Source organism: Oncorhynchus mykiss, chromosome 20, assembly GCF_013265735.2.
Source record: "Oncorhynchus mykiss isolate Arlee chromosome 20, USDA_OmykA_1.1, whole genome shotgun sequence".
Taxonomy (NCBI): Eukaryota; Metazoa; Chordata; class Actinopteri; order Salmoniformes; family Salmonidae; genus Oncorhynchus; species Oncorhynchus mykiss.
Window position 1 is genome coordinate 20,784,654 of NC_048584.1, and position 23,287 is coordinate 20,807,940.

The following is a 23,287-nucleotide window of genomic DNA, read 5'->3' on the forward strand; positions in this document are numbered from 1 at the left end:
CAGGCAGACAGACAGACAGAAAGAAAGACAAAAAGACTGACAGACAGACAGAAAGAAAGACAAAAAGACAGGCAGACAGACAGAAAGAAAGACAAAAAGACAGCCAGGCAGACAGACAAAAAGAAAGACAAAAAGACAGACAGAAAGAAAGACAAAAAGACAGGCAGGCAGGCAGACAGACAAAAAGACAGGCAGGCAGACAGACAGAAAGACAAAAAGACAGGCAGACAGACAGAAAGAAAGACAAAAAGACAAAAAGACAGGCAGGCAGGCAGACAGACAAAAAGACAGGCAGGCAGACAGACAGAAAGACAAAAAGACAGGCAGACAGACAGAAAGAAAGACAAAAAGACAGGCAGGCAGGCAGACAGACAAAAAGACAGGCAGGCAGACAGACAGAAAGACAAAAAGACAGGCAGACAGACAGAAAGAAAGACAAAAAGACAGGCAGGCAGACAGAAAGACAAAAAGACAGGCAGGCAGGCAGACAGACAGACAGAAAGAAAGACAAAAAGACAGGCAGGCAGACAGACAGAAAGAAAGACAAAAAGACAGGCAGGCAGACAGACAGAAAGACCGGCAGACAGACAGCTTGTAGAACAGAGGGAATCCTATTATTTTAGTCTCCCCTCCTTGACAAACCCAGGCAGGTGAGGAAGTGTTGGCTTTAGAGTGCGATCAGAAAGGATTAGAAAGTATTTACCCAGATTTCCCACACAGACACATTAAGATTGCAGCACTCCAAATCCCTCTGCTCTCTTCACTTCTCTTAATACCCAGGGTGGCACATGACTGACTGACTTTCGAATACGTCTATGAGAGTGTGGGATGTGTTTGTCTCACATGTTGACCCTCTCACTTTGTGCCACACTTATGAATGGCAAACAATCCATGGTGTGTAGTGTGTACTGTAAACAAGTCCAGCCACAATGCAGCCCAAGTGGAGCAGCTAATGTGATTGGCAGACATATTGCCTTTTGATGTGGCCCCGCTTCTGAGGACAGCCTCAGAACATGTTTAATTTCAGAACCTGCATACTCCTCTGAACAGCATTGAGCCAAGAGCATGGGTCACTGTTTGTGAATGAAGTGGTGGAGATTTGTCTGTCAGGATCTACAATATTAATTACTCTTGTAAATGAGCACGGGATGGCTGTGAGTGTGTGTGATTGCTGCTGTTGTTGTCTGGCACGCTTCCTCAATTAGAAGAAGTTGGCTGACTTCCCCGTTAACGAAGCCCTAATGAATCAAATGATTTATCAAGCCCAGGATCAAAGGATGGGAGACATTGGATTAGTCTCCATCCCTTGATGCTTCTAGAAATATCCCAAAATTTGAGCATATGAATTGTTTCAGTTGTGTTTGATATCTTCTCTGGCCTGGCACCGCAATGGTGGCACCAGCTTCCCCCTGAAGCTAGGACAGCAGAGTCCCTGCCCATTTTCAGAAAACTTTTTAAACTCGACCTCTCCAAAGAGTATCTTAAATGAATGACACGACAGAAAAATTAGGATTTATTTGAAATAGAAAAAGGTTGATTCCTAAAATGTGCGGTTTCAAAACGGTTTAACAAATGACGGTTTTACAAATCTTGGAAAGAACGTACATTATTGAGGTTAATCCAGTTAAAAGTATATCAAATTTGCCGCCAAAGTTTATAAAGTAGTGGCAGTCATATAAACAGTTTGGACAGCATTGCCCTTCCCTGTTGGTTTCATTTTGGGACATTTGACCCCAGTTTACAGGCTCCGGTTTCTCTCTCTACAGCCCTGTTAGTAGTTGCATCACTTTTTCTCCAAGATCCTCATATTTTACTTCAAGGAGTTTTTTTCTAAGGGGGTGTGGTGAACTTAAACATAATGTACTGTATAATGGCCTAGAGAAGTGTTCAGATCTTTCTGGACAGATACTGTACACATAAGGTACCCAGTGTTAAAGCAGAGAGGGGATGCGTGTGTCCTCTCTTAATATTTGGAATGGGTGTTGGGGGGGCGGGGCGTATTATGTGAACACATCCTAACATCTCAACATCATTCGGTAGGGGGCTTGTCTTATTCTACCCACAAAATAAACAGAGTCGGACTACAGGGCATGTGGAAAGCGTTCTACTTGTGGTGAAAGTTGAACGTTTTTTCATCTTGTGTTTCCTCCTCTTTCTGATTTGTTTTTTTTCTTCCAATCTTTCGATTTATGCTTTCTCTTCGTGTCTCACCATTCACTCTCATTCTGACTACCCCTGTAGGTTGGGGTGGGGGGTGGAGGGAGGAGCAGGAGGACTTTACATAAGTAAATAGGGAAGCCTTGGGGGAGGATGCAGGGTGAAAGGTGATGGTCATGGTTGAGTGCTTCAGGAAGTGGCAGGATTATTATGGAAGGGGGGCACTATTCAGTCAACACCCACCACAAACAAAATGTCAGGACCGGAGACCTCCAACCCCTTCAACACTCCGCCACACCCCCTCCCCGCCCTCACAAAAGGGTGCTCAGCTGGAACACATGGGGGTACTAGTAGGAACTCCTCAGGACTGAGGAGCCGCCTGAAGCTCGTCTGAAATGGGACATAACTCTGAGGCTTAAGACAGGAAGTGCTAAAGAAATACCTTGTCATAGCCATGCTACTACATTGTGTAACGCAAAGAGGAATTCCGAATGTTGCATCATCAAGAGACTTCAAGTTGAAAACGTAAAGTATCAAGAAAGAATGATATAAATAGGGTATCTATCTCGTCTCACTATCCTCTTGTGATCTTCAGTTTGTTCAGGATTCCAATCATAGCTTGGTAGCTAATGGCAATGATCAAACAAGTGGCAGCCAGGGTTGAATGCCAGGTAGGAAAATCCCCTCCCCTGTAAACTTCTCAGTTTATTTTATACAGAGCATTTCCTACCATTAAAGGTTCTCCTCTAGGGGAATTTAAACCTGAAGTGAGAGAGGATCTGGAGAACTTTACATTGGGGTGTTTATCTCTAGGATGGGAAGTCTCTGGAAGTCTGCAGGCCGTGACAGCTTCTGTACCCGCCAGCCAGCCAGTGAGCTTCCCAGTGACTTAACATTCTGGTTCAGGGCCGATTCCAGGCACAAGCGACATAAGCGGTCACTTAGGTCCCCAGGCGGCTAGGCCCCCCCCCCCCCCCCCCAAAACTCAACTTACTGTTGAGAGTTAGAATAGTAGAATACACAAGTTCGACATTTGGTTGTGCACCAGCAGTCAGCAATGCCAGTCACTGGAAGTCACTCAATTAGCCATTTTAGCTAACAATTTTTAGATTGGTAAATTAGTCTAGCCAGCTATCTAAACTTGCTGTAATCATGGCTGAATACCGACTGGTCACATGCCCAGGGGCCCTGACCTCTAGGGAGCCACTATTGATTTGGTTAGTCCCTCTCACCTAAATATAATTTACATGGTATAAGTCATGGTAAAATGTGTAGAATTGCAGGAAATTACTTTTAAAACGTTTGTATTTTCACCGTCAAGAGGGGGGGGCACTAAAATGTTTGGCCCGCGAGGTGGGGGAGGGGGGCAATGTCATATAGGGTGAATAGTATTGCAAACTACTGCCATAGGTAAGCCATGAGAATGAATGGAGGTGTATTTCAACTGTCAACATTCCTTGAATGTTAATGATATGTCATTTCTTGCATTAGTGCATGACTCTTTCTAAAAAGCCAGAGAGAGAGAGAGACCTGGTCCCCCACTGGCCAATTGATCCCAACGATGACAGATCAATAAAAACAACAAGGATTATAATATCACAATGGCTCTAAAGGTTTTGAAAGGAACTAAATGGATTTCTGAGATATGCTATATAGCATTCTTCTCTCTGACTTTGTGGACTGGCTCAACAATAGTTGTATATGTTATGATGGCAAATGTCAAAATATATCAACATATGCTGCTTCACCTACACCTAATTCTTGCACCTTTTTTGTTGAGGTGATTCTTACTTTCAACTGGGCTTGTTGCCACTGCTGTAACTTTCAACCCTATCAAGTACAGAATAATGGCACTCAATTTCACTCACTGTAAACATTTAGGTGAAATTTAAACGCTGACATTTTAATTCCAAGTATGTTGGCCCACACATTGAAAGTATAATGTATAATGTATACTGTATACTGAACAAAAATATAATCGCGACATGCAACAATTTCAAAGATTTGACTGAGATACAGTTTATATAAGTAAATCAGTCAATTGAAATACATTCATTAGGCCCTAATCTATGGATTGCATATGACTGGGAATACAGATAAACATCTGTTGGTCACAGATACCTTAAAAAAAAAAAATAGGGTCATGGGTCAGAAAACCAGTCATATCTTGTGTGACTACCATTTGTCTCATTCAGCGCAACACATTTATTTCCCATAGAGTTGATCAGGCTGTTGATTGTGGCCTGTGGATTGTTGTCCCACTCCTCTTCAATAGCTGTGTGAAGTTGGTGGATACTGGCGGAAGTGGAACATACTGTTGTACACATCAATCCAGAGCATCCTAAACATGCTCAATAGGTCTGGTGAGTATGCAGGCCATGGGGCTGTGCATTATCAAGATGAAACATGTGGTGATGGCAGAGGATGAATGGGCCTCAGTATCTCGTCACGGTATCTCTAAGCATTCAAATTGCCATCGATAAGATGCAGTTGTGTTCATTGTCCGTAGCTTATGCCTGCCCATACTATGACCCCACCGCCACCATGGGGCACTCTGTTCACAAAGCTGACATCACCAAACCTCTCACCCACACAATGCCATACACGTGGTCTGCGGTTGTGACGTACTGCCAAATTCTCTAAAACGACATTGGAAGCGGCTTATGGTAGAGAAATCAACATTCAGTTTTCTGGCAACAGCTCTGGTGGACATTCCTGCGGTCAGCATGCCAATTGCACGCTCCCTCAAAACTTGAAACATCTGTGTCATTGTGTTGTGTCACAAAACTGCACATTTCAGATTGGCCTGTTATTGTCCCCAGAACAAGGTGCATCTGTGAAATGATCATGTTGTTTAATGGATTATCTTGGCAAAGGAGAAATGATCACTAACAGGGAAACAAATTTGTGCCAACATTTGAGAGAAATTTGTGCGTATGGAAAATTTCTGGGATCTTTTATTTCAGCTCATGAAACATGGGACCAACACTTTACATGTTGAGTTTATATTTTTGTTCAGTGTAATAGTGCATCAGTGGAAAATCCAGTGGGATGGCGAATCAACGACTACAATTCAATGTGTTCCACATCATTGAAACTAGAGAGACAATCCAGCAGCTACTCCACTGGCACATGGAAACATGTGCTGGACATGTGTGCTTCTCAGGTCAATGCACAATCTGAAAGAGCAGAGAGAGCAATGGGCAAACTGACAACTCAGCATCTTTAAAAGCCAACGCTTGGTCCATTTAACCATTCGTTTCTCCTATTTGATTTAGGGGTCCCCCATTCTGATCAGATATTGTTTTTACGACTTGACTTCCTTGAATATTTAAAGCATTGTTGCCAAATGAGCCTGACACGATAGATAGACAGTACTGAAGTATCAACAGGAAGCAATTGGAAGGTAAAGCGAAGTGGCAGGTCCCTTTATCTCCCTTGGCTTTGTTTGCTTCAAAACCGATGAACTATGTGAGAGATATCAAGGCGCGTTAAGAGAAACGGAAGTGTTCGATGTATTTTGGTTTCATATTATTGGGTGTAGCTTGATGTTGTTTTGGGTAAGAGGATGTGGCGGACTTGAACGAAACTCAGTTCATGTGACCAGAGTATGGAGTGTCACACGGTCAATCATCCAAGTTTCACTTCTTACTTCTAGATCATTTTAACATTTTTGTCAGGTTGCCTTTTTTTGACAGTGGAAATTCCTTTTTCATATCCCGTGTGCTTAATATTTGAAATGAAATGATGTCACCCACCAATGACTGTAGCATACTGTACATATCCTTAGGACAATTTGACTGTAGGACCTGCATGAGAAACTAGAACAGTTCAGGTAGTAGCTAGTGAAGAGACGGTACCATGAATCTGAAGGTGTGTGTGCATGTGACTGTCATGTCCATCCTGTGGTCAAGACAAGGAGGAGTGGACACAGGATGTAGAAAAAGGCAGCTCTTCCACCAGAATGATCTCTTATTAACCTACTTCGCCTCTTCTCGATGAATGAACCTAATAGCAATTAGCACTGACAACAGGACGTGTTGTGGATAATAGCATGGTAAATAACAACATGTACAGAATCAAAGTTTTACGCGGCTACACTGAAATCTAAGTTGAATCAAAGTTGGCCATTGCCTTCCTATTGACAAAAAACATGACCTGTATCTCTTTAAACATTTAGATTAATCACACTTCATCCATTGTCCATTTCATCCCCAGTGCGTTGCGGTGGTATTTTATGAATGGCCATTGACCGTCTATAAATCTTTCTCCCCCATTGCTGTTTAGTGGACACAATACAATACATCCCCATCCCAGGACATGGGCAGCGAGCGGGACGTTCCATCGCAGAAAGCAAGGGGTGTGATTAATGTGGCACAATATTGACTCTTCACTCTCGATTCCCTCAGTCCCCAATATAGCTGCCCCCTCTTAATGTTTAATGTGCCGATCGATTCCCGCCCCCCCCCCTGCCATTACCGAAATGATATAATGAGCTCCCAGTGACCTGGCTGATATCCGTCTAGTGCTGAAGTGAGGGATGGAATGGGGAGGGGAGGAGATATGGGGGCAGACCAGGCTTATCTTGACTAGAGATATATAACACGTGCTGCACTGTTCCCATCAAGTCCTAGTAGAAAGCCTGGCCGGACACCTCCCTGTAATTATCAGAGCACATGCCACGTCCACAGATCCTCTCGCCCTATCGCTCCCTTCAATCTCTCTATTTCTTCCTCTATCTCTCTTCCTCTCTCTCTCCCCTTTCCTGATTTATCCACACTTAATCCTTTCATCTATCCCTCCGCCTCCCACTCTTCCTCCCCCGTCGGGGGAATCTTTAGGATCAATACAGCGCTACTAGGTTCACTCCACACACACGTCCTGTCCTCTGTCAGCAAGTCACTATAGCAAGACCACAGCCTCAGCCATCAGCCATCCCGTCTTAAAGTCACATGTGGCGGTTGTAAACAATGAGCAAACCAGGGTCATGTTTAGTAAGACACATAGAAGATCTGTGTTCTTACTGGTGTTCTTAAGTTCAGGTGCAGGTCCCACTTTCACTTCTTTTCAAAGCGTTTTCTACCTATTGAACAGGACCCAGGTATGACTGACTCAGTCAAGAAGAGAAAATAGAGGTATAGCCCTAGCTGCCTGCCTTGGCAAAAACTATGGCATCACCAATTAACGCTGGTGCTATTTTGTGATGGCATGTGTGGTTTGCTGACGTGCCCTCCTTGTTTCTCGTCAGTCATGTATTATTGCTCAACGTGGAACTAACTGGCCTGTTATTTTTAGGTCTCATCCCTGCCTGTATCTGCTCCTCCTTGTTCTCCCCTGTTCTCACCTTAGAAAGAGAAAACATTCCAGCTGCGGAGAACGTTAAAACACAGCAGTTCCTTGAGCCCCCCCTTTCTCTCCCCGTACATGCACCCCCCCCCCCTTCTGTAATAAAAAACACACTACTGCCCATTCAGAAGGTTGAGCTGACACTCCGCTAGAGCTGGCTCAAATCTCTACATATACAGTCCCTGGTCTGCAGGACTGGTCTGAATCAACATTTACTCCATCCATAGAAGCCCGTTTTTAGTGAGTATTATGTGGCAAAAGTATTATGTTAGTATGTGCATTACAAGAGGGAAAACAACTATTGATTCTTTCAAATCCCTACATCGAGAAGACATAAGACACTTTTTGGAAAATGTATTTAAGGGATTACATTAGCAGAAACCAAATGTAAAGAGATAAAGCATTGTTCTCCCTCTTATTTTGTAGCGTTAGTCGTAGAATAACGGCCCTCCAATTCATGAATTGAGATTCCCTCTCCTTGACCCAATGTGCTGCTTCAGCCAGTCTCTCACAACCAGCCCATTCATAAAACTGTGGGGCTGAAGTGTGTGCAGAGTGTGTATGTGTGTGTGTGTGTGTAGTGTGTATGTGTGTGTGCGTACCATGTGTAGGTGGGCAGGATGCATGTGTGTTTGTAGAGAGAAATGACCTATTCACTCATATAACCACACGCACTCATGGACGCATACACATTGAAAAGGAATCGTCCTCCCAGGGCGAATGGTATCCATGCATATCTGGCAGTCACCTGGATGTTTTTGCAGACTTGTTGCATAGCAGCTGTATTTTGGAAAGTTGAGAACACTGGGCTGCATATTTCTTTTCGTTTGAGTGGAGAGAGAGCAGAGGGAGAGACTCACCAATTTACTCTCCCTCTGCACCAAATGGGGACTGATTGGGCCAGCTCTGAACGAATGAGTGAGCAGGGGAACACAACAACACAAACAAGAGAGAAGGTTGAAAATGAATGTCGAGGCAGAATGCTACCTACCGATGAGACAAACTGCTGTGAGCGTTCGCACTCAACTGCACTCCCTATCTCTTTCTTTCTCTTTCCGTTCTCTCTCTGTTTCCCCTTTTCTCTCTAAATGACTGGAACGGCATCTACAGCCACAACTTCCTATATAATTACTACAAGGCCCAAAACTAAACAATCGGCCCACACAGCTCCGAAATGACTGGATCAGCTCACATCTTGGAACACTCAATGTGTAGAGAAAGAGAGAGGGTAGAAGGGAGGAAAGGAGAGAGAGAGAGGGAGGGGGGTAGTTAGGGGTGTCCAGATTTAAAACTCAGCTTAGTTTGTACAGAGGCAGGAAGAGGGAGGGGTCAGAGAATCCACTCGTAGCGAGGGGGGGTCACAAAGGGGGTAACGTAGTACTGTAGCACTTTTTTTATGAATGGGGAGAGGGGGAGACACGCTTCCTCTTACACTCAGGAGAAAATGTATGAATGGGATGTGTCTGTTGGGCTGCTCTCCATCTAACGGAACCCAAAGAACTCTTGCTTGCCACACAATTTGTATTTCAGTAACAACACATTTATCAATGGCTCATTTATTCTCTCTTAGACAATTCTAAAAACCTTCAAATGTAGAAACTAAGTAAACAGTCAGTGTGTGTAAGATTTGTTTGACAATCGACTGAGTTCCCTTCCTGCAGCCAGACACATTGAAAACAAGTGGGCCTGTCAGTATCCAACAGCCTCATTACACATCAGATAGGGGGATTTGTCAAACCCCCAAAAGTCAACATACCTCCTCCACTTTTTACTTCATTTCATAACGGTATTCAGTGAATCATATGTTAAGGAACACACATGTATTGTATTAAAGCTTGAAGGTCAATTCCCATCAAATACACAGTATAATTCAGAGGTAAAGGACATGTGTTTACATAACCTTCCCTCAGTGGAACTCTGCAGACAGAGCATGCTTGTTATCTGTTATTGAGGGAGAAGGGAACAGATAGATTTACCAGATGTGCAGGTATTGCACAATAACTTATTGTCCCCCCCTCCTCCCATCTCCTTCATCTAGCATTCCAGTGTCCCAAAGCCTGGCGCTCTGTTTTTACTCTCTTCATCCCTCTCGCTCTCTCGTTTTCGCTCTCTCCGTCATTCTCGCTCCCTTTCCCTTTATCTTCCACACCCATACAGGTAACAACCTGACTCAGAAAACAACTTTTGATTTGCTGTGGCGCCTTTTCAATACGGCCTCCAGAAAACGTTAGGACTTTGTTTGCCAGCTTTGCGCCCTGTACTCGGAGTTACCATAACATCTGACTCACCTGTTTAGAACTATATTACAAGGCTGAAGAGTGATGAGTTCGATGGAATAATGCATAACCGGGTATGGGAACAGACAAGACTTTCATTTAACCCGCAGGGGGCTTAAATAGACTCGCTACCAGTCGCAACCACAAACACATAGAAGAATATCTTTCTGTCAATGGCAGCCTGTCTACTTGGAGCTTCCCATCACATCATGTTGAATAGAGAAGCCCAAAAGAGTGTTCTGGCCATTGAGTACGAACAGCAGGAGCTAGCAGGAGTGCTGTCTGTCAACCTGAGCCCATCTCTGCTCAGACTACTGCATATAAGTGAGCTGCCTGTCAAAGTGAATCCCCAATGACCCTACGGATCATACCAGGGTCAACCACGGGCAGCAAGCTGGCAGTGATTGGCTGGGTTAGCCTAGGGTTAAGTAGACATGACCCTTGCGTGCCCTAGGGTTCATCGCCACTTCCTCCTCCTCATTGTTGTTCCACAGACAGGAACAATATGTTTCACTGGGCATGTTTCACTGGGGCTAATGGGTTTTGAGCAGGGCTAGGGGGAACTCCGTTGCTAAGTTTCACACTATACAACTTCTGACTTATTTTCAGGTTTAAATTATGTTCAAAACATGTTTAATTGAGACTTTATCAATTGAAATTGCTATGTTAATTCTGCATTAAAAAATTCAGTTAAATATACCAATGTCCTCTTCGTCATCATTTTGAACGGACTCACCCATAAGGGCCTATTCAGATTGACGAAAAGATACACTACATGGCCAAAAACATGTGGACACCCCTTCAAATCAGTGGATTCGGCTATTTCAGCCACAACCGGTCCTGATAGGTGTATAAAATCACACAGCCATACAATCTCCATAGACAAACATTGGCAGTAGTATGGTCCATACTGAAGAGCTCAGTGACTTTCAATGTGGCACAGTCATAGGATGCCACATTTCCAACAAGTCAGTCAAATTTCTGCCCTGAAAGAGCTGCCCCGGTCAACAGTAAATGCTGTTATTGTGAATTGGAAACGTCTAGGAACAACAACGGCTCAGCCGCAAAGTGGTTAAATGCATAGTGCTAACTAAAGTTTGGTGGAGGAGGAATAATGATCTGGGGCTCTTTTTCATGGTCCGGGTTAGGACTCTTAGTTCCAGTAGAGGGAAACGCTACAGCATACAAAGCCATTCTAGACGAATTCTGTACTTCCAACTTTGTGGCAACAGTTTGGGGAAGGCCCTTTCCTGTTTCAGAATGACAATGCCCCCGTGCACAAAGCAAGGTCCATACAGAATTAGTTTGTTGAGATCGGTGTGGAAGGACTTGACTGGCCTGCACTGAGCCCTGGCCTCCACACCATCGAATACCTTTGGGATGAATTGGAATAGCAACAGCGAGCCAGGCCTAATCGCCCAACATCAGTGCCCGACCTCACTAATGCTCTTGTGGCTGAATGGAAGCAGGTCCCTGCAGCAATGTTCCAACATCTAGTGGAAAGGCGTCCCAGAAGAGTGGAGACTGTTATAGTAGAGAGGGGTAGGACCAACACCATATTAATGCCCATGATTTTCAAATGAGATGTTCGAAGAGCAGGTGTCCACATATTTCTGGCTGTGTAGTGTATTTAGATTTTTCAATTTACATTACATCCTTGCTTTACCTTTCGTCATGGCAGGCAATGTGACATTCTTGCTTTTTAGCTTCAAATTTACCATAAATATCACAGTAGACACTAGCCAGTAAGCATGCAAACTATTCAACAATGCAAGCAACTTTTCATTTAGTTAAAACATATTAGCTACACTCTTAAATAATGCAACCCTAGCATATTACACTCTTCAATAATGCAACCAGAGCATATTACTCTCTTGAATAATGCAACAATTCACAAGCATGTGCAGACAATTAAAGGGTTTATTTTCTTGTTCGTACACACATTAAATGTACCTAGCAAGTAAGACAATAGCACAGTTAGCTAAGCTACCACTAGCTAGTAATGTTAGCATATCAAACATGAACGTTTACCTGTCTCATACGAATATAAAATACAGGAGCATTATCATACAGTGTCATTCATAGTATTGTATAGAGCTTGCTAGGAAGCAAGCTAAACAAAATCATTTCTGTATTCTCATTAGCTATCTACATCATAATAGCTAGCTACTAACGTTAACCAGTTAGCTGAATGCTGAACCATAGCTAGATTGCTAGCTCTTAGTTCTACATGACAATATCAGCATATTAAAGTTCCCTTAAAACTGGGGTCTTAAACCTTTTCTTGCCCAGGGAACCCCACACCCCAGGCAAACCCGCGACCCAGTGTCCCCCATCATATGTTTGCAAAAAATCATTTTCACATCTTGTCTTATCCTCAGGTGAGAATGATAATGACAAGGAGAGAAGTAATCAACATTTTAAAATTAATAGATTTGGTATATATATATATTTTTTATTGTTCTGACCTCCCCACATTATAATTGGAAGAGGAAGTGTAAACTTTAACATATTTCTAGCCTATAAGCTAGAAAGGTAACTCCAAACCCGGTTTTGCTAAGAGCAGATGTTTAGCTGGTTAAACAAAAAATTTGGCCATGTGTTGGCAAACATTTATGTCCAAGTCAAGAAAGCTTACCAGCAGCACTTGCCGCAGTGGTAGTATGTTCATGGGTGGTTTTTCAAAGCCTATGTCAGATATTCCAGTAAGTTTAATACCAACAACAGTAGAAACTCCGTGTAATTTGCTCAATATTAAGAGTTAAGAAAAAAAGCTGACATCATTAGAAAGAAGATATTCTGCTTTTCTGCTGTATGTATGTAATTCTACATTTCTTTATTCTGTTGTTGCTATCGATATTCATAAAAACATTATTATATATATTTTTTTGCGGACATCCTGGTTGAATAACCCTGCCTTAGAACAAACCAGGCTTCATTTGATCAACACCATGGAAGTCATTATATGAGGTAAATACAAATTGCGACTAAAACGTTGATCATTTCATCGGGAGCTGATCAGGTCTTGCTTGCATAGCTAGATCAAATGGCTTCCTGCCTGGAAAGTGGCTCAGTGCAGGGTAGCCAAGCAAGGGGGGAGGTACACTGTTGAGATTACTTTTCTTAAAGCTACGGCTACAAATGTAGAATGTAACAGCCTGTTACTGCAATTTCAGGTAAAAACTCAATAATACAAGTCTCAAATATAAGGAAAATGTCTATGCATTTCAGCTGTTCCAAAAACATAGTTCTGCAATTATGATTTTTACTGTAGGAGTGCTGGACTCAATGAGACAATTCTGTTTACACTGCCCTGCTTGTGCGCTACCCCTGAAGGTAGCTAGCGGTCGAGATGTGAGCAATTCACAGCTTTAAATTCCATTATTAATGAGTATATATTCTCACAATTTATTTATTTATTAAAAAAATAATAATAATGGGAATTTTACCCCGTTTTCTCCCCAATTTCGTGGTATCCAATTGTTTTTAGTAGCTACTATCTTATCTCTTCGCTACAACTCCCATATGGGCTCGGGAGAGACGAAGGTTGAAAGTCATGCATCCTCCGATACACAACCCAACCAAGCCGCACTGCTTCTTAACACAGCACGCATCCAACCCGAAAGCCAGCCGCACCAATGTGTCGGAGGAAACACCGTGCACCTGGCAACCTTGGTTTAGCGCGCACTGCGCCCGGCCTGCCACAGGAGTCGCTGGTGCGTGATGAGACAAGGATATCCCTACCGGCCAACTCCTCCCGCTAGGCCAATTGTGCATCGCCCCACAGACCTCCCGGTTGCGGCCGGTTACGACAGAGCCTGGGCGCGAACCTAGAGTCTCTGGTGGCACAGCTGTCTCACAATTTATTTTGATACCTCTTGAGAATCTCCTCTCGAGAATCTCCAACTTTTGTCAATGTAAAAAGGGTCTAACTCTATGAATGGCTTTAAATGAAAAGGGCACGGAGGACGCTGTTTGTAAAGCGCACACTCCCCTACAGATCCTGAATCCGCATTGTCTAGACACACAACAAAAAGGGAAACCCATTCAAATACTAGCCACGCAGTTGTGTAGTACGGGAATTTGCTTTCCCCTCTTACACCTCAGACATACACAAAAGGGAATCTTTGTACCTGGACTCTGAATCATCTTTTACTGGTTTCCTGGGCCGATCCATTCAGCTTTCATAACTATGCAAATGGATGGAGGAGGACAATAGTAGCATCCTAATTCACCCATGATGAATAGGTTGTATTAAGTATGTGTCTTGGAAATGCTATGTTTCACAGGCAAAGATTACCGTAACTTTGGCAAGGACAGTAGCTCCGCCCAAGCCTTGAACAGTTCAACATCCCAACGCTGACCCCGTATCTAAGTTTCTCTCTCTCTCCCTCACGCACACACACAGAATTCTTAGCAGTGACACATGCATTTTTTTCTTACAGTTTTCGGAGTGGAAATCAGGAACAAACTGCTCGTCACTGTCAGGAACTTGAGCTGAAATCAGAAAAGAAAGAGAAACCGTTAGTCATGTCATGGGTTGAGCATAATGTACCTAGCCTTGCCAGCCTTGGTGGTCGGTCTGTCAATTTATCTAGAGAGAGTGAGCACTATGCTAGCCTGCTATGCTAGCCTTTCTAGGCGAGTGAGCACTATGTTAGCATGCACGCTTAGCCTGTCTGATGCTAGCTACATCTCTCCATTGACTGAGCCAGTCTTAGTGCTTCATGCTGTCCAGCAGCTTTGCCAGTGTGGAAGCTCAGCTCAACCTGCCCATAGTCCTTGGCGGTCATGGTGCTGGGCCTCGTCAGACTCTTTCCTTGGCCATGAAACCTGAGTCACTGCCTGGGTCCAGCCAAGCAACCTTCACTTCCACACTTTCCAGTGTGCCAGCACTTTTCTATGAGCGACAGATCAATACCACATAGTCAAGGGGGGAATGAAGCTTAGCTGTTGGACTCAGTCACAGCTACATGCTACCTCGCTCTCCTCATTTCATGTGGCATTTAACGTCTTGATGGCGCAAACACTGATTTATTCGTTAACTTTTCGAGCTGCGCCTTGGAAGGGTTTAATCTCAGTTATGCCTTGACCGCAGTCAAACATCGTTACTGTGACTATTGACTGTGTCTAATTTTTGTTCTGACCTCAATTAGTGTCAGGAGTTTTTCCTGACCTCATGACCTGACCAGGAAAAACTCTGGGTCCCTTCTGATAACTCATTTTGGTATGAAGGACGATGCCCTGACCAGTAGCGGTGCGTGGGTAAAATAACTGGCGAAGCCAAGCCAGACAAAAAGCCATATTACAGCCTATGTGTTGTGATAATTGTGTTGTTTGCTCTAAAACCTGTTAGTTCACATGCCTTGCTACAGTGATATATAAGCCTAAAGGCTGAGACAATAAGAAGACATGGTGGCAGAATAAATTCAACCACACCTTCGTTTCATCACAAAACCGGAGAGCAAACTCTGTCTGGTGAAGTCCACAAAGCATATTGCATGTAACAAACAGTTACATGACCTACAGAATGGTCAAGAAAGTTAATGTTTCTGACATTTTTGGACTATTAAACAACTATTGATTTAGAACCACGGAGAGTTACAATAAGTCGCAAAGAAAACAAGAGCTGCCTCCACTATTCCAGCACCATTTCAACTTCAACATTTCAACATCCTCAAATCACCTATGCTTAGTCTAATACATTGACAACTAAAAGATACCAAAAACAGTTTAGTCCAATCAACTTAAGCTAAATAAGATGTGGCTGTCCATGGTTATGATTTCTGTGTGTGTGTGTGCGTGCAAGTAGAGAAAACATGTTAACTCACCCTATTTGTAGAGAAATGCCAATGCCATCCTCCTCTCTTTCATGTTGACGAAACGGTCTATGATTCTGTTATACAGTACACAATTTTGTTTTTTGTTGTCCTGGGCTACCTGCCTAAATTGCTTGCTTGCAACGTTAGCTAGTAAACATTAGCTTCTACATCTAGCTACATATTGAACTTCCATCCTCTCAGGCTAGGGGCACAATGTATGAATTTATGGTTGGATCAGATTTGTCGTTATAATCATTGGCCACTGGGAGAATTAAGTAAAACCACAAGTCCAAATCCCTATCACCATCCATGGCTAATTTAGGAGAGGGACAATTTTAGCTAGCTAAGTAGCTACCCACCAGATGCAACAATTCAAGTTGTTTCTGTCAATGACGTATTGCTCTCGATGTGATGTGATTTGAGGGAAGCCAAATCCAAACTGGCTTCCTTTCACAATTTTATTTTGGTGCGCTAGGACCATTCACAGTTGAGCTCACTCAATTCAACTCAACTGTGATTGGCTATTATTTTATTTTAAAATTATCAAGGGTGGCCAAATGCTCGCTGGCTTCCCTTGCATTAAATGCTACGGGTGGCAATAATGTATACTCTTTTGACCAGTCAGGATCAGATAGATGCCTTACACATACAGAGACACATACAGTTTCGCTCGCTCGGATGCTTTCTCCGATGAGATAGAGTCAGCCTCTTGCCAATTGAAGGAAAATTTATAAAGATGAATTATTATTTTATTGGGAGGGGCCTGACTTCCCTTGGCATCCATGAACACATGCCACTGGCTCTGACATGAGGCCTAACGATGGCAGCACAGGGTGATTTAAGACCTTAAGAGGTGCACTTACAGTGGAGACAGGGTTACTGTCACTCACGCAGACTAGCTATCGAACCAAAGTGGTGATTAATGGATCAGTACAGAGGTGGAGCTGCTTTCCTTTCCTCCACCCACGGATCCCATTTCAAGACATTCAGTTGGAATCGTATTCTCTTTGTAAATCCTGGCCAAATATCCACAGAGATATGTTTTGCCCTCATTGATGTGAATTGTGACAAGACGTCAGTGGCATGTAAAATGTGTGCATGTTGTTTACTTGTGTCTGTGTACTTTCCATCACAGAGCACAGACAGACTAAACAGGCTTTTTAAACAAGGAAGAAAATCAGATGTCTTCTGTCAGTCTTACACCCATTTAGTGGAGCTAGAGGACATTCTTGGTCAATCTAGATGCTCTGCGGCTAGTGAAGTGTTCTGGAATTCGTCACCTGCTTTGAAGCCTTTGAGATATTGTTCTTAAGGTCAAGCTAGAGGTGGTAGGAGGACGAGGAACTGAGAGAGAAGTAGGGGGAGCTGAGGGCAAGTTTAGGTTAGCACTATTTAGATCTTGGTCACAAGGCCACTAGCATGAATGAGTGATATTTTGTTGATAATAAAAACTTCAAAAATATTCAACCTTTACAGAAACACTGGACCTGGTAAAATAAATATTAATGGATTCATACTTGATTTTAACTTGCAGTCAGTTTAATTTACAATTGTATTACTGACATTATAGTCAAATTAACCTTATCCTACCATCTAGGCCGTATCTGACTGAATTGTCGCAGTCGTTTTGTAAAACCAGCCCATTATGTACGGGTGCAACAGGGCTTGATAGTATTGTACTTTTCTGTTTGCTGAGATGTTCAGATCCAAATACATTTCCGATATCAATTGTCCTCCCAAGCACTGGACTTTGAACCACACAAACAGGTTAGGAAGTCCAGATTAGTGGACTGCCAATTTCCCAATGGGTGAAAAGGTCAAATTTACCCAGTGAGCCATGAGCACACTGGCATCTGAATCGCTACCCGTGGCTGAATGGCCTAAACCTCGCCTGCAGCCAGGTCTGGAAACCTTTACAACAGGCATGAGTCCAATTTAAAAGGTTCCTGCTTTTTCATAAGCCTTTTAATTGCTTTGGTCTTGAACTTACGTAATGGTACACGTCAATTCTTAGGAAAAGTTGATGGTTTACGAATGAAAACAAAATGCCACCACATGGGAAGCACATGTCCCCTCTCCACTCTAAAATGGTTTAAAATAATGAGAATATGGAAAGTGAAAGTGTATAGTATTATAGGAAACCAAATCTGAAGTTCCATTTACTAACATTAAAAAGTCTCTCAAATTGAAACTCAAATGTGGCATAAGCAAATTTACTTAACACTTAGCTAGGGCAACTTCATAGAACCCTTTTTTCTTCAAACACAGAGCAAGGGCAACATCATAGAACCCACAAAGAGAAAGTTAGTAAGTGCCAGCGCCTGTGACATCACCCAGCCAAGTTAAAGACCCAAACCTAGCCAAAAGGCCCCCTCTCTCACTTCAGCTAACAGTCCACAAAACAAAGCAGGGAAAACAGAGCGAAAAGAGGAAATAGGAAATTCAAATCCACTTTCACGTATTTCTGCCCCGCTTCCTGTGAGGAGGAAACCGGATGATGGCGTCTTGGAGCATGTTCAGATAAATGACATTGATTTCTTATATAATGCTGCGTCCTGTTCCTATACGGTAATACTATTACCCCTTTTAACTTTTGCCCTAAGGAGAAGGATAAAGCTGCTTTATGAGAAAGAGCAGAGGCCAATATTTAGTCCACCAGATCAAACAATAAATCATTTCCACCCGTTTCAACGTGTCTAAAATGGAACACGTTGGATCGAGCTAAGAAAAAGGAAGAGAAGAAAGAAAACATTAAGGATATCTGAGCGTCAGTACTGGCTCGTAGACAAGAGCACAACCCTGTGCTTAGGGAGACAGAGGGAGAGTATGTGTGTGTGTGTGTGTGCGTGAGCGCGTGTGTGCGTGAGCGAGTGTGTGTATCCGATTTGCTTCCAGGAACACCCTCGTCAAAGGCTTTGAGATGCAAGTCAGCACAAGACAGAAAATGTGTTTATATGAGCAAAGACAAATTTCCTTTTTAATTTTTTTTTATTTATTTCAGGCACCTTGAATTACTTTTTTTTCCTCAATGGGAGATCCTGGGAGGAGCATAGAACTCTGTCATAAACGCCAATGACAAGATGTGACAAGAACCTGAACTCTCTCTCTCGTAACCTTCCCGTCTCCTTTATTTCTTCCACACTCTCCAGCAGAAAACTCCCTCCAGCTAGCGAGTTTTTACAATGCGGGTGAATCCCTTGCAACCACAATCAGTCACAATGATAGGCCTCTAATTAATGCAACAGGACAGAGGAGTTCTGCCAGAACAGCTCAAAAACAAGCTACTATTTAGGGTTAAATAACACACCGATAGTTACGCCACTGACTTCCACCCAGGCAGCTCGGGCTTTTTCATTCTCTCTATGGCCCAGCGAGTCCTCCTCCTTGGCAATCTGTTGATGCAGTACAACAGAACGCCATATCTACTGCTCTGCTATGGATGTTACCTTTATGGTTGACTAACTACAAATAGAATGTCCATCAAAGGGACCAGACTTTGGGGTGGTTCTCATTGTTGTCCCTTTTATTGGTGCTGGCTCTGTCTTTGTCTGTGGAGCGTGGTGGTGTGAACTTGCCAGTTTGACGCTGCATGAGAATTAGGTGCCCGAGGCCGAGATACAATGAGAGCATTGTTTGCTGGGCATCATAAACAATCATTTTTCATAAGAGTCGAGGCCCATTTCAATGACTTGAACCCTTTTCACGCTAGTGTGCCGACTCGAACGGTACTGTGTTGGCTCGGGTATTTTCTTTTCACATTGGCCTTTCCAGCACAGTTCCAGCAATTATGGTGGATGCGTAACCGGACCAATACAGTACAGTTCGGCTCAGTAGTGTGAAAAAGGTATAGCTCAACTCAAGCATCCACAACAACTTCCTTAAAGTAGTTTGTGTCGATAATACTTCTCACAGGATCTGGTTATAGATTTTGGTCTTGTGTGACTCATGGTCAATACTAAGGATGCTACTGTGAACTGTCCTCTACCATGAAAAAAAATGGTTACTTCAAGATAAGCAGATAAGCTGTGTCTAGGGATAGTCATGCAAAAAATGCATAACTTTAGAAATCCCCTTTCCTCACAACAACAGTCTGGAAGCACCTCCCATGTTATCACTAGTGTACCCACTACTATTTTACAATGAACACAGCACTGGCAATTCAAGACTCCTGTACATGTACGTATGGAGATGAGCTTTTTGCTTTTCATTCAAGGCAATAAGATACCCTCTCGAGCCAAACAAAAGAATGTTACATTAGTTATCTGGTTGTTTTGTTATGTACATTATGTATACTGTAAACCAGTCTCGGGTCTGAAAGGATTTGAGGTGCACTTGATTAAGCTTGGAGTTTGCACTTTTGGGACTTTTCTATTGGCTCCATTATGCAAATAAAATCAACCGAAGCTCGAGTATTTGAAAGCATTTGACATACATGTATATTTGACCCAGGTCTGCTACAAATCACAGGATATCAATTTGGCTGGTTCAAGATGGCAGGCATTTTGTAGCAGGTTTCATTTCTTGTTTAGAGGTTGTTTAAGTGTTACATATTGCCCTTCCACTTCTGGGCCCCAGATTTACAAAACATGCGTGAGTCATTCCTTAGTGTTGTTGTCCCGTCCTAACATATAATTGCTTCTTTAGAGCGCACGTCATATTGTACCTTTAAACTCCACACTGCTGACAATTGATGATGCCTGCCTGGGTCCATTTCATCGCTATGTGCTTTTAGTGACAAGGGCCTAACATGCTGTTTGTTTGCATTGGCTGGGATTATTGGCACGCAAGGACACTACATGCCAACACAGCCAAAATAGGGAATGTTTACAGCTTATCATGTCCTGTCTATGTTCACCAAGGAAACGTTTCTGTCGTAACATATCACTAATGACCATGTGTATTGCAACATAATGTTTAACTCCCCGAGCCTTTCTTCACCTCTTAAAGTGAAAAGGTCCTTGTTTTACTGCCTACGTTTTTACGTTTGCCTACATTTTTACTGAAACTACGTTTTGCTACTCAACCCTGTGTACTGTGTGTCTAACACTCACTAAAGCTGTGGTATTCAAAGTCGGGGTTACGACCCCTAGTGGGTAAATAATAATATTTTATTTCAATTTTCAATTTTTTATTGAGTATTTATTGGTTTCTTTTCATTTTGATAAGAGATGAAAATGCAATTAAATTGAAATGTACCGATTTTAAGTGTGTGTAATTAGATTTGGGTGGGGTGGGGTTGCGAGAAATTCCTGTGCAAAAAATGGTGTCCCCAAATATTCTGGTCGAAAACATTGTGCTGAAAAAGTTTGAATACCACCACAGTAAAGTAAAATAGGCCTTTCCTGATGTCAACTAAATATTTGGGACAGATGACCAGGGGTGAAAATTTCACCGCGGACAGGTCCCCCCCACATTCTGGAATTACATTTTTGTCTCCCCCAGTTTTAGCAATGGCATGTGATATAAAACGAGGCAACAGTGCTCATGTTATCCGACTGGAGTGTTTATTCGACTAGAAAAAAAAATAAAAAATGTAACTCGTAAAAAAACATCCCCCCCACTTCTAAAACCAAAGTTGTGCCCCTGCACATGACTAATAGTCAAATTAATTGTAATTATCATACTGTACATTCTTTCAGTCCCACTCTTTATTAATAAGTCTGTAGGGATTTAATTACTGGTTCGTGGTGGTATGTGTTCTCATCAACCTAGCAGTCATCAACTGAGAAATTGAGATCAAACACACTCACAGCTATGTCAACAGACTCCTTTTGTAATGGATAATTTCCATATTAATATGTCTGAACAAGGTTGGTCCTCCAGGATATCAATATCACTAATGTTCAACAGATCACCCGCATATTTAAACATGCTATCTAACATATTCAAATATTGTTGACCTTTCCCTAGTCTCTGTTGCGTTATGATTTATCATTGCCACTCTCACTGAAACATAGCAATTAATCCAACAACAAAAAAACGAATTGAAGTAAATGCTGCAGGTAGTCTCACCTTCTGTGAGCCATGTCTCCTGAAGTTGGCTTAAATCCTGAAAGAGGTCTGAAAGAAGAAGAAGAAGAAAACGACATGATTACCACAGAACGACAAGATCAAAGAGCATTCACTCACAAGATGGTCTGGTCATGTCGGCTAGATCAAGTTTTCGGCAAGTTAAGTCATGTTTATCAATCCATAAATAGGAGCCATACATCTGTATGACGTTTTGATAAGCAGACCATTGACGAGGTAAACTTGTGTCACCTAAAGGGGACATTGAGAGCCGCCGTTGAAGCTCTAACTTTACCTTCAGATTCCTGAGGGGGTAATTCCGTGTCCATGTATTTCCTTTTTGCTGCCATCAACAGTCTATTTAGGGGCCCATGTCCTTGTGACTTCTGCAAAGCATCAGAAATATTACAGTGGTTAATACACACAAACATGACATGTAGCCTACCTTTGATGTCATAGGCTACCTAGAACATTCCCAAGGTCACTAATTGGTTTAGGTAATTAGTCAATATGGCAATCAATACTAAAATAATCACATATTACGTTATCTAAAGGATATTAAAAGGATACAATTCTACTTTTTATTAATAGTTGTACCTAATTATAGAACAAATATTGTCCCTTCAAATACCATTGACAATTACTCTCATATAACCTATTATCAACCCAATACAACCACAACAGAATACCAACGCAGCTTGTCACCGTAAACTGCAACAGTGTTGCAACACAAACGCGCTCTACAGTTCCATTTGCCCTCTCAAATTGTTAACCCATTTGCTAGGGGACACTGTTAACATGTCCGGTCTAGAGACAAGCAATGTGTTAATGAACAGTGTAAAATAAAAGCTTTCATTTAGTGTATGTAGTAAAACAATTATGCAGAACTTTTGATAGTTTAGAAGCGAATGAAAACAGTTTTCTTCGCGCACACAATTGCTTCAGCCAAATCTCATGCAAAGGGCGATCAGAGCCCGGTAGCCAAGTCCTAAAAACTGAGCACAGCATTTACAAATACATTACTTTATCCATACGTACATTTGCTAAAGTGTAAGGCACTTGCTGGTCCAAATATCCATCCATTTTATAATCCATCCGTTAACCGTTTGTGGTCATTTAGGCTGAGTTGAATGAGATCCACGCAGCCTGCAGGGAGAGAGGGAAGAGGGACAAGAGGAGCGATAGTTGTGAATGGAGCTGCGAGAAAGCTGCATACATAATGAGCTCCATTCACATAAAATGCAGAGGGAAGCGATGGCGAGCTTTTACTCAGGGAGCTGCTGCCCCCTTTACAACGGCCATCTCTAGATGTAATACAACTTTGTCAAATTGCCATCGGAAGTGTTATTTTTTTTGGGGGGGGGGTAAATTCTCCTAAACCTGCTACGAAAATACATTTTTTTTTACAAAAGCTGTATCCCTTCTAGACAAAAACCCTTTACTGCTGGTTCGTGATAGATCTCGCACAGTCTTCAGATACCGCACAAAATTCTCTCAACAAGTAAGCCTATGCAATGTGCCTCTTCTTTGCTCTTATGTTATTTGTTGTTTATAAATGGCTTATACAGGATTTATGGAAATAATGGGTCACACTTTATTTGGATAGTCTGGATCATACTATCAACAACCTTTCAGTTGACAAGCAACTGCTTGCTAAGGTTACGGTTAGGGTTAGGT

At 42.5% G+C, this 23,287-nt stretch overlaps 1 protein-coding gene across 2 annotated transcripts in view; it reads right to left on the reverse strand.

Moving 5' to 3' along the window:
- Positions 1 to 22,857, reverse strand: part of LOC110499110 (ETS translocation variant 4) — a 41,388-nt gene extending 18,531 nt beyond the window's left edge. Inside the window, exons 1-4 of one of the 2 annotated variants that reach the window (XM_021576022.2) lie at positions 22,649 to 22,705; positions 21,906 to 21,996; positions 21,614 to 21,661; positions 14,223 to 14,276 (exon numbers count right to left, since the gene is read on the reverse strand). In XM_021576022.2, coding sequence (XP_021431697.1) covers positions 14,223 to 14,276; positions 21,614 to 21,661; positions 21,906 to 21,996; positions 22,649 to 22,705 — 250 coding nt within the window. Of the gene's footprint in view, positions 1 to 14,222; positions 14,277 to 21,613; positions 21,662 to 21,905; positions 21,997 to 22,648 lie in introns of both variants that reach the window. The other variant, XM_036955959.1, reaches the window with a different exon arrangement.
- Positions 22,858 to 23,287: the final 430 nt, after the last annotated feature.